The 15,747-nt window shown below is 33.3% G+C and overlaps 1 protein-coding gene across 1 annotated transcript in view; it reads right to left on the bottom strand.

Moving 5' to 3' along the window:
• Positions 1–4,613: 4,613 nt before the first annotated feature.
• slc14a2 (solute carrier family 14 member 2) overlaps positions 4,614–15,747 on the bottom strand; it is a 33,059-nt gene continuing 21,925 nt past the window's right edge. The window contains exons 9-18 of the mRNA XM_056457151.1: positions 13,529–13,553; positions 13,350–13,427; positions 13,078–13,240; positions 12,306–12,495; positions 12,107–12,235; positions 10,334–10,526; positions 7,750–7,897; positions 7,535–7,669; positions 6,144–6,193; positions 4,614–6,060 (exon numbers count right to left, since the gene is read on the bottom strand). Of these exons, the coding sequence (XP_056313126.1) occupies positions 5,773–6,060; positions 6,144–6,193; positions 7,535–7,669; positions 7,750–7,897; positions 10,334–10,526; positions 12,107–12,235; positions 12,306–12,495; positions 13,078–13,240; positions 13,350–13,427; positions 13,529–13,553 (1,399 nt within the window). The 3' untranslated portion in view covers positions 4,614–5,772. The remainder of the gene's footprint in view (positions 6,061–6,143; positions 6,194–7,534; positions 7,670–7,749; positions 7,898–10,333; positions 10,527–12,106; positions 12,236–12,305; positions 12,496–13,077; positions 13,241–13,349; positions 13,428–13,528; positions 13,554–15,747) is intronic.

The following is a 15,747-nucleotide window of genomic DNA, read 5'->3' as shown; positions in this document are numbered from 1 at the left end:
TTCACCATAAGTATGCTTTCTCTTGTGCACACCCAGCACATTCCTGCTAGGTGTTGTACTTACTGTAAGTTCTTTCTTAATCAGATATCTGGTGCATGTACTGTACAGTACATGCCCTGTATCAGTGATATGAAGTATTTCTTCTCGAAACCTTGAGAAACCTTGCAGTTTGTTTCTTGTGGTTTGGATGTCCTGACTGCATTCTGTGAAACCTAAAACAAGATAGCTCTGGTTATCGTTCACTGCACATCAACAAAAGCTTCTGTAAGAATTAGAATAATGGTCCGTTGTTAACAAGTAACTATGCAGGATGTGATAGCTAGTACTACAATAACTAATATAGCAACAAAATCACCTAAGTATTAAGTTAATTTAGGACAATGGTAGTTCTGTATTAGATATTTGATATTTACTAAAGAAAATTATTGTCCTAAACTTGCTATGACTTTCTGCTTGGTTAATTTTGCTTCTATATGAGTTAATTTAGTACTGGGAAACATTCATACACACTCATTCATAAACATACACTACGGATAATTTAGCCTACCCAATTCACCTCTACCATGTTTTTGGACTTTCTTGCTGTAAGGCAAACATGCTACCCACTGTGCCACCGTGCTGCCCCAACGTGGGAAATATTTGACAAAAAATAAAAATTTCACAGCCAATAATAGTTAATAATTTTGACTTCAACTGTATTTCCTGAGAACTTATATCAAACGAAACTAAAGACTTTCCTTTGAATGAGAAACATGATTGTGGCATTGACAGTGAAATAGGCCTAGCTTAGGCCTAGATTTTATAAGTAATGTAATGGACAGTTCTACAGAAACATCTGAAACAATCAAAATATACCAAGTATTCTAATAATTTGGCCACCACATACAATCATTACAGTGGATGATAAGCAAATGGGATCACAGTAACTTCTAGGCTTCTAGTAATGGTACATTACTTCATTGGAATGCAGAACAAACTGTCCCATTGTGCATTATCACTTATCAAAAAAGTTAACTATCAGCAAAGATAATCTCAAGATGACCTTTATTGACAAGCAATTGCCTTGCTTTTCAAGTACAAGTGTTGCGCTTTTAAAAAACAACTGAGTATTCCAGGGGGAAACACTAATGTACATTATGTAATTGATGTTGTAATTTTAAGTTCCATTGCAAAAGAGAGATATTTTGCTCTAAACAATAGGTTAAGATCAAATCAGAGTGTCTGTTGCATAAGAATTTCCTATCTGAGATCTGTGGAGACTCATGTGAGAGATTTGAATCTTCAGATGGCTGCTGGTATCTGATGAAATGAAGTTCTTTAATAGGAGACGATTCTGCTTCTGTTGACGCCACACAATGACCATCACATGACAGACTGGCAGTCCGGTATGCAGGTATATAGTTCAACATCAGGACACCAGCCCCGGGTTATACAGTGATTGCGAACAAGACTTTCAAGGACTTTCAAAGACTAATGCAAATGAATCTCTATTATTTTGTTTCAAGACCTCACATCTCTTTTAATATTACAGCATTGTTATGTTTTATGATGAAGAATAGGAAGGGGTGTGCAAAGGATAAAGTATACTTGATGTAATATCAGCCAAACCTTTGGTCACTCATGCCAATTCCAAACGTTGGTTTTAAGGGTGTCAGCAGCAAAAATCTTGGGCTGTGGACAATGTGAAACATGTATTGATCTCTGATGAGTCCACCTTCACTGTCTTTTCCACATCAGGGAAAATTATGGTGTGCAGAAGCTCCAAAGAAGCATACCACTCAGACCATGCCCAGAGTGAAGCATAGAGGGGATCAGTGATGATTTGGAGTGCAATATCATGGCATTCCCTAGGCCCTATGTGCTAGATTGACGTATTTCCAATATTGTTTCCTGCAGGAGGTGCCATTGTCGTATCAGGATGATAATGCACCAATACACACAGCAAGACTGGTGACAGAGTGGTTTGATGAACATGAAACTTCACATCTTGAACATCTCTCATGGCCTGCACAGTCACCAGATCTAAATATTATTTAGTCATTTTGGTCTGTTTTGAAAAAGTGAGTCAGAAAAGGTTTTCTTCTACCATCATCACATAATGACCTGGTCACTATTCTGCATAAAGAATGGCTCAAAAACCATCTGGCTAACGTGAAGTACTTGTATCTGTCATCCCCAAAGCAAACTAATACTGTATTAGCTGCAAAAGAAGGGCCGGCACCATACTAATATGTATATATATATATATATATATATATATATATATATATATGTATATATATATATATATATATATATATATATATATATATATATATATATATATATATATATATATATATATATATATATATATATATATATACACATACAGTTGACCTCAGAATTATTAGTCCCCTGTTTATTTTTTCCCAATTTCTGTTTAATGGAGAGAAGATTTTTCTCAACAAATTTTAAACATAATAGTTTTAATAACTCGTTTCTAATAACTGATTTATTTTATCTTTGCCATGATGACAGTAAATTATATTTGACTAGATATTTTTCAAGACACTTCTATACAGCTTAAAGTGACATTTAAAGGCTTAACTAGGTTATATAGGTTAACTTGGCAGGTTAGGGTAATTAGGCAAGTTATTGTATAATGGTGTTTTTTTTCTGTAGACAATTGAAAATATATATAGCTTAAAGGTGCTAATAATATTGAACTTAAAATGGTTTTTAAAAAAATTAAAAACTGTTTTTATTCTAGCCGTAATAAAACAAATAAGACTTTCTCCAGAAGAATAAATTTTATCAGACATACTATGAAAATTTCCTGAATCTTTTAAACATAATTTGGGAAATATAAAAAAAAAAATTCAAAGGTGGGCTAATAATTCATTAGACTTCAACTGTATACACACACACACACACACACACATACTGTAAACAACCCCACATCAGTAAAAAGTTGGGACAGTATGGAAAACACAAATAAAAAGAAAGAAGGTATTTCTACATTTAATTTGACTTGTATTTCATTGCAGATAATAAAACACATTATTTAACGCGTTTCACATGATTGTTTATATATATATATATATATATATATATATATATATATATATATATATATATATATATATATATATATATATATATATATATATATATATATATATATATATATATATATATATAAACATGCATTCCAGTTTTAGTTTTTGCAACACGTTTAAAAAAAATTGAACAGTAAAGCATTTACCTATTAAATGTGGTAATGTTGGCATTCCTTTTCACAACACTTAAAAGACAAACAAATCATAAGGTGGTCAACAGTATGGGATCTTTGTTGTCACATTTTGCATTTCAAAATGTGCCACAAGTTCTCTATTGGAGACAGGTTGGGACTGCAGGCAGGCCAGTCAAGTACCTGTATCATCTTCCTCCACAATCTGGACTTTATAATGTGTGCAGATTGTGGTTTTGCATTGTCTTTTTGAAATATTCACGGGCTTGTAAAAAGTAGGCAAAAGTAGGCTCTAAAATCTCGATGTACTTTTCAGCATTAATGGTGCCATCACAGAAGTGCAAGTTACCTTTGCCAAGGGCACTGACACAACCCCATACCATGACAGACCCTGGCTTTTCAACTTGTTGCTGGTAACACTCTGAATAATCCTTTTCTTATTTGGTCCAGAGCACACATCGTCCATTTCTACAAAAAAAACACCTGAAAAACTGATGCATCTGACCAGAGTACACATTTCCACTGTGTGATGCTCCATTCCAGATGTCGCCAAGCCCAGAGAAGTTGACGATGGTTCTGGACACTGTTAACATAGGGCTTCCTTTTGGCACAGTACAGTTTGAACTGGCATTTGTAGATGTAACTACATATTGTGGAACTTGATAAAGGTTTGCCACAGTAGTCCTGAGCCCATGTGGTGATATTGCTTATAGATGAATGATGATTCTTGATACAGTGCCACCTGAGTGATCGGAGATCATGGTAGTTCAACTTAGACTTGCAGCCTTATTCTTTATGCACTGAAATTCTTCCAGATTCTTTGAATCTTTTAATTATGTTATGCACTGCTGAAGATGAAATATCCAAATGTCTTCCTATCTTTCTTTGTTGGTAAACTGGCAATCCTCTGGCCATCTTTCCTCCTAAAAGGCTAGTCTTTCTTGGATGCTGCTTTTGTACCAAATCATAATTACAATCACCTGTTGACATCACCTGTTTCAACCCACATCATTATTTAATCAATTTACCTAGTACTAGCCCTAAATTGCTCCTGTCCTGACTTTTTTGGACTGTGTTCAGGTCTTAATGACAGGAAAGAATATATATTTACAAATGATATGAAGTTGACCAGACAAAACAGGGAATATTTAGTGTTTATATTGTCTGCAGTGAAATACAAGTCAAACTATTTTCTTTCTTTTTGCGTTTTCCAAACTGTCCCAATTTTTTTGATTAGGAGATATTTGGTTTGGGTATAAATATAGCAAATATATTTCAATCTGGTGAACTTTAAGTAATTATCAAGTTAGCTTTTCCATTTTAGTAAATATATGTTCTAAATGGGTATAATGGTTATTGTTTCAAAAGGAATACACCAATGTAACTTTAATGTAAAAAATATAAATTTATTGCAATTTATAAAAGACATTTTTAAAAATATAACACACATTTGTTACAGAAGAAAACACTGAAATAGAGCAGGCTCTCTATTCAACACGATGCATTACACATTATGAACAGTTACAAAACAAACTGCACTTTTTGTCTTTTTGACTTTTGACATTTTCATTTGACATGCTTTAATCTTTCTCCTTAGCTGGAAGCAAAAAGTGACATAGGCTTGTATATTTGAATTGTGACGCATAACAAGTTGTTTTGACAGCTGATTATCAAAATGAAGTCCTTTTGCATTCTTGTTGTGTACGTGCTCATTCTGCTACAGAATTTTGAACTAGGGACTTTTACAGAATGCTGCGTTTTACAAATTCTGCACGCTGCAGAAATGTTTTATATTTGATCTAAGATCATTTTGTGATTCAAAGAAAAAATATGTATTTTCAATGTCACGAAAAAAACTGCTTTTTTTATGTTGTTTTAACCTGATGTTACGTAACGATGTTGTTATGTAACATACGTTAAAAAGACTTAAAGTTAAGCTGATTCAACTTAATTTAAGGCACTGACTGTTTTATACTTCTAAGAAACATATTCTTACAATTATGAAATCTATGAATTGCAAATGATTTTGAAATTGTGTGCAGCGGAATGCTTTTAGATCTTCAACCTATAGCAAACGCCACCTAAAGAATCGATTTACCAGTCAACTTTTAAATCCTATACTTGAGAATGGCAAGGGGCAAAATTAGGTTACAAGGTTTAAATTTGGGGTTTGCTTTCAAATTAACCTTACAAGTCTTACATGACACTGACTTTAAACAACTCATATGACTTAAAAAGTCAAGGTTAATAAGTTAATTTTTTTTTAAATAATACATTTACATTTATGTGTCATCTCACTTAATGATGACAATTTTTAAGGTTTAGATTTGCAATCTCTGGAATAATAAGGAAAAGTGTGTATCTGTTCAGAGCACTTTTTCGTGCTCTTGCATTTTGGCTTGCGCACATTCATGAATGTAGGCATGTCCAAAACAATGTCTCTTAGCTATTATTGTGTGGAATTTTCAAACATCATGTGACGGAAACATATAATTGTCTTAAATGAAGCTGAGTTTCCTCTGAGGTCCTATCTGATCTACTTATAGTGTGTTTTCCTCTTGCTGAACATCCACCGTGCAAATATCCAGATCTTTCTTTTCCATTGAAATGGATATTTCCTCTTTCTCCAGCTGTGATTCTGTGTCTTTGGCCTGAATTCCCTCTTGTGTTTTCTCCTCTTTCTTCATTTTCCAGTAGTATCTCAGGTTTTGTTCAGGGTAGGCAACTTTAGTGAGAGGCAGTTTATGAATGGATTTGGTTTCCGTTGTGATCAACAGGAAAGTGAGGGCAGATAGACAGAAGGGCCAGGTGCATGCTGGGAGTCCAAACTGTTAAAATATGTCAAATGAATTAAAATCTACTTTTTAAAAATGGCTGAATATTTGATGTTTTCTGGGTTTAAAATACGTACATTAGACATCACATTTCCGATTGCAGAGCCAAGGTATGCACAGAAAAATGCTGTTAAAGAGAAACAAGATTGTTATTTGAGGGATTTTTACTCATAATTGCTAATGCATTTCACAAACAACAATGTAGAAATGCAAACAAAACACATTCAATTAAAAATGAAAATTGAAATTGAAGTTAAAAAATTGTTTTTCTTGGTCAGTTTTGCAAAACCTTTTTTTAACAGTGTAACAGTATGATTGTCAGTACAATAGGAGTCATATAAATATTCCCATGAGCATTAAAAAGATTTTAGTAATTTTAAAGATGGTCACTGGAATCTGGAATGTTGACCAAAAGTAAGAGAAGTGAACTCTTAAAAATAAATGTTCCAAAGAGTAATGCCTGAACAATTTCAGGTTTATTAACCTTTGTGTGTACAGTAAATGTAAAAAAAAAAAATAGTTTGACCACAAAAGTATCAAATGTTTACATTTTATCATACTTTCACTGACAGATTTCTTAACCAGCATCATTCCTCACCATCTACTATCTAAAAATTGTAAGCACTTTAAATTACAGTTTGTTTACATACAGTAATGCCAATATTGGTTTTATAAATGAAAATAAAAACAGTAAAATCTATTAACTTGCATATGTTAAAAGTTTCATGTATCTGCATATTTCTTCGTTCAGTTTTCCCTCCATGTAATTATTTGATTTGCTTGCACAGCGATTACTTTCGACTCAAATTGTCCTTGTTACTCATAATTCATTGAATGGCCCTGTCTATGTTAGTAAATGTTGTTCTCTTCTTTGCATCCAGTATCCATTTTAACAGTTCCCTGACATGAAACTTGGGAATTTATTTTTATTTGAAATTTTTTGCTTAAAAAATATATCACTGGGATGATATATTTCTGTTTTAATAGGTTTCAATGGGGATGTTCTGTTTTAAAGGCCCTAAGAGGAACTTTTTGTACCTGGATTTTTTTAAGAAAGTGAGGGTGAAATAAGAAAAAGGTCAATAAAAACTAAACTAACACAAGTTGCCAAAATGATCACAAAAAATAACATAAAAAATATAAAAATGATATATAATCAGGTACCAGGTACCAAAACACTCGTTTCTTAGTGTAAAAATTGATCATCTAAATAATTCTCTCTCTCTTTTTTTTTGTATGTTACAGTTTCTTAATGCAACCATTAAAGGATCTTTATTTTTAAGAGTGAGCTGTGTTTTTTTTTTACATTGCTACACTAATGACAATAGACAATGGACTTTTTTCCTGGAAATTGATTGAAATATCTGACCACAGTGAATGTAATGTGACCGCACCTTAATGATGAAGGAAACTGCTGTTAGTTACACAATCAGGAAGGAAGCAGAGGGAATATCAGATCTGAACTTACCACAAGCCACAGCCAGCAGATGTGTCTGCCACGTGAGAGCGTAGAACATCCCACCAATGGCAATGCAGGCTAAAACACAGTTATAGCCCCACAGGCCCATGTAGATGTTTTTGAATGGCGCTGCAAGAGCCAGACCTGCAAGTAAAGTTACACATTAATCATCAGTGTCTCAATGCTTGATGTTTAGAATGAAATATTGACTTGTGACTTCTTACCTGACAGCATACCAACTGCTGATCCAATAGTTGCATGCGCAAATGTAATGGGTGAGGAGATGAACAGAGCGATCATGAATATTCCTCCTGTCCAAGCATTGTCGCATCCGTATACCTGTCCAATGCCCACAGGGATTGAGCGGAAGAGCTGTTTCAACGAAATAAAAATTCAAATACATTAAAATATATTGAAATACAGCACATCACATTCTGGTCACAGACAAAAAGTCACAAACCATGTACTCTGAAAAAAATGATTTCTGCAAAAGTGCTGCAAACTATTTACATGGGTTGAATTTAAACAAATTAAATTTAGTAATGTTCAACTTAATTTGTTTGTTTAAATTTAGCCCAAATAAATTGTTTTCAACCACTTAACCTAAAAAAATGAGTAAGGAATCATCTTTGAATCATTTTTTTTTGTGTTGAATTTGTTAAATAAACTGCTTTTTAAACTGCAATTCAAACTGGGTATAATTTAGAAACAGAAAGTAAGCAAAGAACATTCCAGAATTCAGTCTAGCAGGAATTCTGCAGTCACTGATGAGGTAACCGATAAGGACATCTTATGCAACACTAACAGATTTAAATATCGCTAATACTGCAATTGACACTTTTCATTAATTTATTTCACATTAAACGCAATAAAACCATTTAATTTTACAGAATAATTTTTACACTTGAATTTGTGTGATATTTTATTTCACACGTTTTTTTTTTAATTATTATTACAATTTTTTTTTTTTTCATTTTTATTTATTCATGACCCTGGTTATAAATGCAAAAATTACCAACAAATAATTTATATAATTACATGATGCATTTTTAGCAACCATATCAAAAGTTGTTTCTGAAATTCTCCTATTTTCAAAATTTTTACACTTGATTATGATTATGTATACATTTTAAACCATTGCATTTTTTATTTGATTTATTATTCATCTTATTCTCTGTTTATGAGGTTGCAGCCATTTTATTCTTTTTGGATCGACACATCCGGTCTCATTCACCTCCATTCATTTTTAGACGTTAAAAACTGCTCGTTTTGCTGCTTGTCGCAAACTGATATTTTCTTATTATATTATTCTACTTTGTTTGTATTGTCATCCAAACACTTGTTTGTAGAACAAGTAGTTTGATCTTTTTTTTTTTTGCCGTTTATTATTCCTAGTCATTTTTCCCATAGGCAACTGAATTGAAAGTTCTAAAACAATCGCAAAAACAAGAGCACTTCCGCATTGAAGAATACGCTCAATAGGCTATGTATATTTTTTAAGTGACAAAACATTACATAATATTACTTAACTTGCATTTTTAGTAACTGGCAGGAAGGTTTACTCATCTCTAATATTTTAAAAGTTTGAGTTTGAAATCAATTGTTTGACATTCTCCTTTAGTAAGTGAGCAGTTCGACTTCCTGTGGCATTTTACTACTTTAGAACCACTCCAAATGGCACCCTCGAAACAACATCAAAAGTACTTTTTTAAAAATAAAAAAACAACGTATACTCTACAAACGACGTATTTAAAATGAGCTAAAACATCACAATTCTTGAGATTTATTGGGGGAGATGACTTAATTGTTTTATGTTCAATCCACTTAAATTTGGAAGTTGGTATATCGATTTGTGTTGGGAAAACATGTAGGAATTGTGTGGAAACCAGCACTTTTTACAGTGTACAAATTGGTTTGATGTAAAAACTATAATGTGCATTTGACATCCACACATTGATGCCTAATTAACCACCAAAATAACAACATTAATATTATAACATAAAAAATGTGTTCATCTAAAGCCTTTGATTACAAATTCACACTGGATTTTATATCCCTAAAATGCATGTAAACTACATTGCTGTTAAAATTACATCAAATTGACATCTAACATTGGCATTTGGTGCTTTTAATTATTTTAGATGTGTTTATTGACACCATTGTTAGATGTCATCTCGATGGCGTTTTGACATCAAGCTTAGATAATTGACATCAAATCCATTTACCCTTTAGAGATCAAGGTACCCGCTGTGTTTTAAATAAATAAATTATGTTATGTTATGTTATGTTATGTTATGTTATGTTATGTTATGTTATGTTATGTTATGTTATGTTATGTTATGTTATGTTATGTTATGTTATGTTATGTTATGGTGGCTGCATGGTTTGCATGTTTTCTCTGTGTTAATGTGGGTTTCCTCCTGGTGCTCTGGTTTCCCCCACAGTCCAAAGACATGCGCAATGGGTGAATTGGATGAGCTAAATAAGGGACTAAGCCGAAGGAAGATGAAAGAATGAATGAATGTTATGTAATGTTATGTCAGGTTATACAGTATGTATGTGTAAAATTCAGATTTTCCTTCAAAGATGACATTACATTTGATCAGAAATGCTAGAAGGAATTCCTTTTTGTCAGTTTCAGATAAACCTGCTCTAAACCAGCTCTCTTTAATGTCTGTGACGTCAATCTATACATCTCCTACACAGAGCTGTCACTGAACATTCTGTCTTGTTCTGGGGGAGTGCCAATGAAACCCACATTTAAGACAGCTTTCCCTTCTTTGATGGACTCATGTTGTTAGCTTTTACCTGTGCATAATCCAGCTCAGACCATGTCAGGTTAGACATGGATGTGGTTGGCTGGATGAGAATCTGAGGGAAGTATTGATTGTAGTGTCCTGTAGCCACCATATGGAGACACACCAGTATGTTAAACGGCAGGGTGAAGACAGGCAGATCCCAGCGGCTGTTGATGGAGGCCAAGGCACTGGATACTATAGGACTAAAGAAAACCACACTGTTAGGATCCTGTAATTCAGCACATTTAAGCTGCTGGTTGTCAGTTGTCAATTGGGGGGAATTGTTAAATTCATGAATGTAAAATTTGAATGGTAATATCAAATAATAAAATGCAACCATTATTGTGAATAGCTTGTTACATGGATACTTTTTAAAGGGAGAAGCAATGCTCCCAGTGTCATGGAGGTGTGTGAAGGAGTGTGCCCTATCAAAAAGCTGGCAGATGGCTAATTTGCATACTGCTATGCCTCATTGAGAAAATGTGACTCTACCAACATTTTTTTTTTACATAACTCTGTTCTCTGTTGCATAACTCTGCATAAAACTGTACAACACCAACAACTTGTATTCCTTCTTTTTCAAAATATTAATACAATGCAAATTATCAGTGAATTAAAATCGGCCTTGAACAATACTATCACAGCAAAACACTTTTACTATAGTGCATCATTTGTAAATGGATTTATTTAAGCGTATACTTATATTTTAGCTTAATTTCTGACTTTTCCAATAGTCAATTTAGTCGGTAGCTCACCTTACACAGTAGCTCAGTCGTTTGATTTCTAAATTGTAATGTGTTCATGAACTAACATTGTATAAAATGTTGTCAAAATTATATCTATCTGTTTTGGAGAAAACAGAACACATTTTTCAGGTCTACTCTCTAAATATTTCACTTTGAAATGGTATCAAAATACGAAAAAAAACAGACAAAAAAAAAATCCCAATAATAATGTAATTATAAAATGTATGTGTCTTTAAATGAAGAAAACTATACAAGTAAAACAGATCTGGCTAAATAGTTTGTTTTGATGACATATTTTGTGTGAAAAAGTAGATATTTTGTAAAATACCCAAACCAGTTGAGAACCAATGAAACTGAACTGCAAAATGTGCTCTTTATAAATGTGTACCAGTGGGACTCACCAATATTTATACAAATGCGATCTGATAAATCCGTTTGTCCCTATGTAACCCTATGCTAAAAATAAAGTCGTAAAACCTTTGAACTTTTCATTTTTTGAACATTCCGTTACCATGTGACGTGTGAACTTTAATAACTCAATCATATGACAGTGACTGACTGAAGGAACATTCCAGATGAAGAATACAAATTCTTAGCATTTCAGTTCTTCCTAGACTAGATCTCTTTAAAATCTTTCCGACATAAACTAGGCATCCTGCACTTGATAAATTTGTTACAGATAATTAAAAAATGAACATCGTATACTAAGCAACTGAAAAAAAACGTTCAAGTTTCAAACAGCAATGTGAATCTTTTTGCTATACTGTAGCTATAGTGATGCATCACAAATAATAAAAAAAACATTTAGTAAAGAAATCTGTCAAATTGTTTGATTTTGGTCAACCAAAATGTCTGTACTCATCATTACGCTATACACTTTTCTGCCTTGAATCTGCAGAGTGGCTCTGACTTTAAACAGCATCAACTCATCCAGTCTGCAAAACATGCATAGTGCATTCCAGCTCTAAGCTTTTCCTTTCTTACAAGTTAAAATGAGTCTTGGAAGGAGCCATGAACTAACCCTTAGATAAACTCACCATGCCATTGACATGAAGATGTTGGGAAGAAGAAGCCACCAATACCAATCTCCAGCATTTGAGAAAACTGCCATCAGGAGACCAACCAAAATGCCGTTATATCCATACAGACCAGCAGCAATTGCACCTCTGAGGGAACACAACACTTAAACCTTGCTCAAACATTTAGACATTTATAATTGACCAATTGTCTTAATACCTGTTCTGACAGAGGATGAGTGCAGAAATCGTAGCAAACAAGGTACCAATAAAGCCATTAAGTGCCCACCATCTGTTTTGAAGGATCAGTCCAGCAAAGATGATCAGACCACTGAGAGGGTTGTTCACAAACATCACCTGAGCCGCTCCACGCAGCACCCAGTCCATAATTTGGAGCAAGATAAATTGCCCTGAACAGAGTAAACATGAGAAAGCACATAGTTGATACCAATATATACACATATATACACTGCAGTTTCTGTAGTATGGTCTCTAAGGGCCGAACAACACAGTAAGAGCAATTCACATCAATTCCCAATGATGTCTATGTTTTTTACTATTGTTATTCACACATCAAGAGAGTATAGTATAGTATACTATAATAGTATACAACTATTGAAGTGCTTAGAGATCCGTCTATTAGCAAATATTTAAGCATTTAAGAGTTTTAAAAAATCAAGATAAAAAGACTGCATAAACTTCAGTCTTAGAAAGAGTATGTTTTCAATTAGGTGTGGATCACACATTATAAAAATCACTAGAACGTTTAACATATCCGTTAGTTAAAAAGTTAAAACAGAAAGTGTAAAAGCTGCATTTTTATCTTTGAGATAAAGAAAACAGGAATGTTCAGGCTTTTCTATTGTCAATCTAAAAGTAAAGTAGACGTGCAAACACTTTTCTGCCAACTATTCCCTGCAGAATTAATGCTCTTGTTGTTTTTTTTAAGCTTGGCCCTTGACCGAGCTTCAATCTAGCTTAAATTCCTGTACCTTTCATCCATTCTCCGAACACAGCCATGTCTCCAGAAATAAATGAGACCCATTTTATGAGATTTGCTTTAAACTTCTGGCCCGAATTTATCTTCTCGAGTCCCTGCTGTTTCTTCTCATCTGTAATTTCGTGGACTGGATTTGCCATGAGTGGTTGCAGCTCCTGTAAATGTTCACAGACACAAACACTTAATATTCTTTGCAGGGATCCGTCTGTGTTCTGCCTCCTGGAATTTTTCAAAAGACAAAAAAAAAAACAGGAAAAATCTCACCTTGGTGTTTTGAGCTCTGGGATATTGTGTAGAAGTAGACTTTTTGCAGAGATGTGTGACATTCAGTGGGTCACTCTTCTATTAAAATATTGACTTTATTCAATTTAATTCAGCAAGTTTTGAGACTATCATAACCAATTGACATAAAATTCTGAGAGAGAGAAAAGGAGTGGATCTACCTTCGTCAGATGTGTTCCAGGCATATATGAGGCCAGTTAAAGAAAGAATCAATGAAGTCCATGAAGCCACAGATCTGATGGTTTTATAGTGCCGGTCTGCTTGTGTTGCTCCACCTCCATTCATGCAGTTCAAATCTTACTTTGCATTCCTCTGACTTAGTTTGGTCCTTTTCTAAGTTGCTTGAGCAGGTTTCTGCTAATCATTTTGCTTTTTCACTATAATAAGCTGTTAAAAAGCATAAAAAATGAGAAGGATTTGGTCTGATCTACGGTTTCTGAAACTTTAAGTAACTGAATAACTATAACACGTTCTTCTCAAAATTGAAAAGCAGATCACATACAATGCGTATGGATTAGCATATTAGTTCTTGAATTAGTAGTGATTCATTTGAGTTGGAAAAAACAAAAGGGCCTCTGTTCTACGAATGCATTTGTAAGACAAAACTGTCAAACAGGAGACCTGTTGCTCAGTTATATTTATATTTGAGGTATATTTAAATGTTCTGGAAGAATATTTTTATGTTTTGAAAGTCTTTTATGTTCATCAAGGGTAACAGACGGTCAAACAGAAGGTTGTGCAAGTTACTGTAATTTAAAAGAATTGTTGCTTTGTTTAAATAAATTTCAAAGTTTTACGGTGTCATTTATTATGGTTAAGTTGATTTAAGGATATTTAATTTAGTCTTCAATGTCAAAGGACTTTAGTGATTGAATTAATTTGCTGGTTTGATGCTCAAAAATTAGTTGTGAAAATTATGTCAATAACAGATTTGGAATTTTTATTTATTTTTTGATTTTTAGAAAAAGAGAAAGTTGTTATTCATGCACTCAAAAAAATAATCACAATGAAATTTATCAGTAACTGTTATATTTTACATTTTATTTGTCAGGTTTTTAATGTATGTTGACAAATTCCTTAATCAATCTAAATCTGTTAAAATCAAATACTATAAAATTCAATCTGTTAAAAGATATAAATATTGTATAAATACATAAAAATAAATTAATAATTAAATTACTTAATATTCGAGGGCTAAATGAAGCAGCTCCACACAATAAATTAATGAATACATAGCATTTAAATCATATTTGATTTATTATTATTATCATTATTATATAACGACGCAGTGGCGAAGTAGGTAGTGCTACCGCCTCACAGCAAGAAAGTCGCTGGTTCGGGCCTCAGCTGGGTCAGTTGGCGTTTCTGTGTGAAGTTTGCAGGATCTCCCTGCATTCGTGTGGGTTTCCTCCGAGTGCTCTGGTTTCCCCCACAGTCCAAAGACATGCTGTACAGGTGAATTGCGAAGGCTAAATTGTCCATAGTGTATGAGTGTGAGTGAGTGTGTATGGATGTTTCCCAGAGATAGGTTGTGGCTAGAAGGGCATCTGCTGCGTAAAACATGTGCCGAATAAGTTGGTGGTTCATTCCACTGTGACGACCCCGGAATAACAAAGGAACTAAGCCGAAAAGAAATTGAATGAATGAATTATTATATAAATATTGTTTTTTGTTTGTTTAATTTATGTTTAACTAACAAATATCAATCACATAAAATGTAATAATTCAGTCATGTTAAAAGTATGTGATACAACTTGTGATACTTGAATAATAAAACTGTTGTGCTGCAACATTTTGTGGATATTTTGCCAAGTCATTAATAAAAAGAAAGTATGGATATTTTAAAGATCTGTATTTATGATTATGCATATTTGCTGAAAAAAAAGTATTTACTTTAAATAAAATAAATTACCGACCTGAACTTTTTGGTGGTCCTGACTCTAAGTGTTATACCTCTACAACATGTCAGACACTTCTATCATCCATGTTTCAGTGATGGGATCAGTGGTGAGTGAATATTCATCATTTCTAATATTCAACTCTGGAATGTCAAAGCACATTAACTCAAACAATAGACGGATTTCTTGAAATGGCTTTGATGAAAGGTGTGGCGGTTAACACCACTCACTGCTGTTGTATTTAACATAAGCTAAAGCTAAACAAAACAAACAACTTGTAGAGTATTTGTTCTCTCATCAAACAGTATATATGTCATTAAATTAAATTTCAGCTAGTTAACTTTAAAGCAGTGTCTGTCAGGACAACAAGCCTTTTTAATCTGAATTATAAGAAGTTTAGTTAGGAAGCACACATTTTTACATTATAATATGCCTATACTAACAATGATTGACTCTTTTCAATGATATACTTCATTCAGAAC

The sequence above is a fragment of the Danio aesculapii genome, chromosome 5 (genome assembly GCF_903798145.1).
Source record: "Danio aesculapii chromosome 5, fDanAes4.1, whole genome shotgun sequence".
In the NCBI taxonomy this organism is placed as follows: domain Eukaryota; kingdom Metazoa; phylum Chordata; class Actinopteri; order Cypriniformes; family Danionidae; genus Danio; species Danio aesculapii.
Note: the sequence above shows the minus strand (reverse complement) of the source record. Positions and strands in the feature narration are given on the sequence as shown.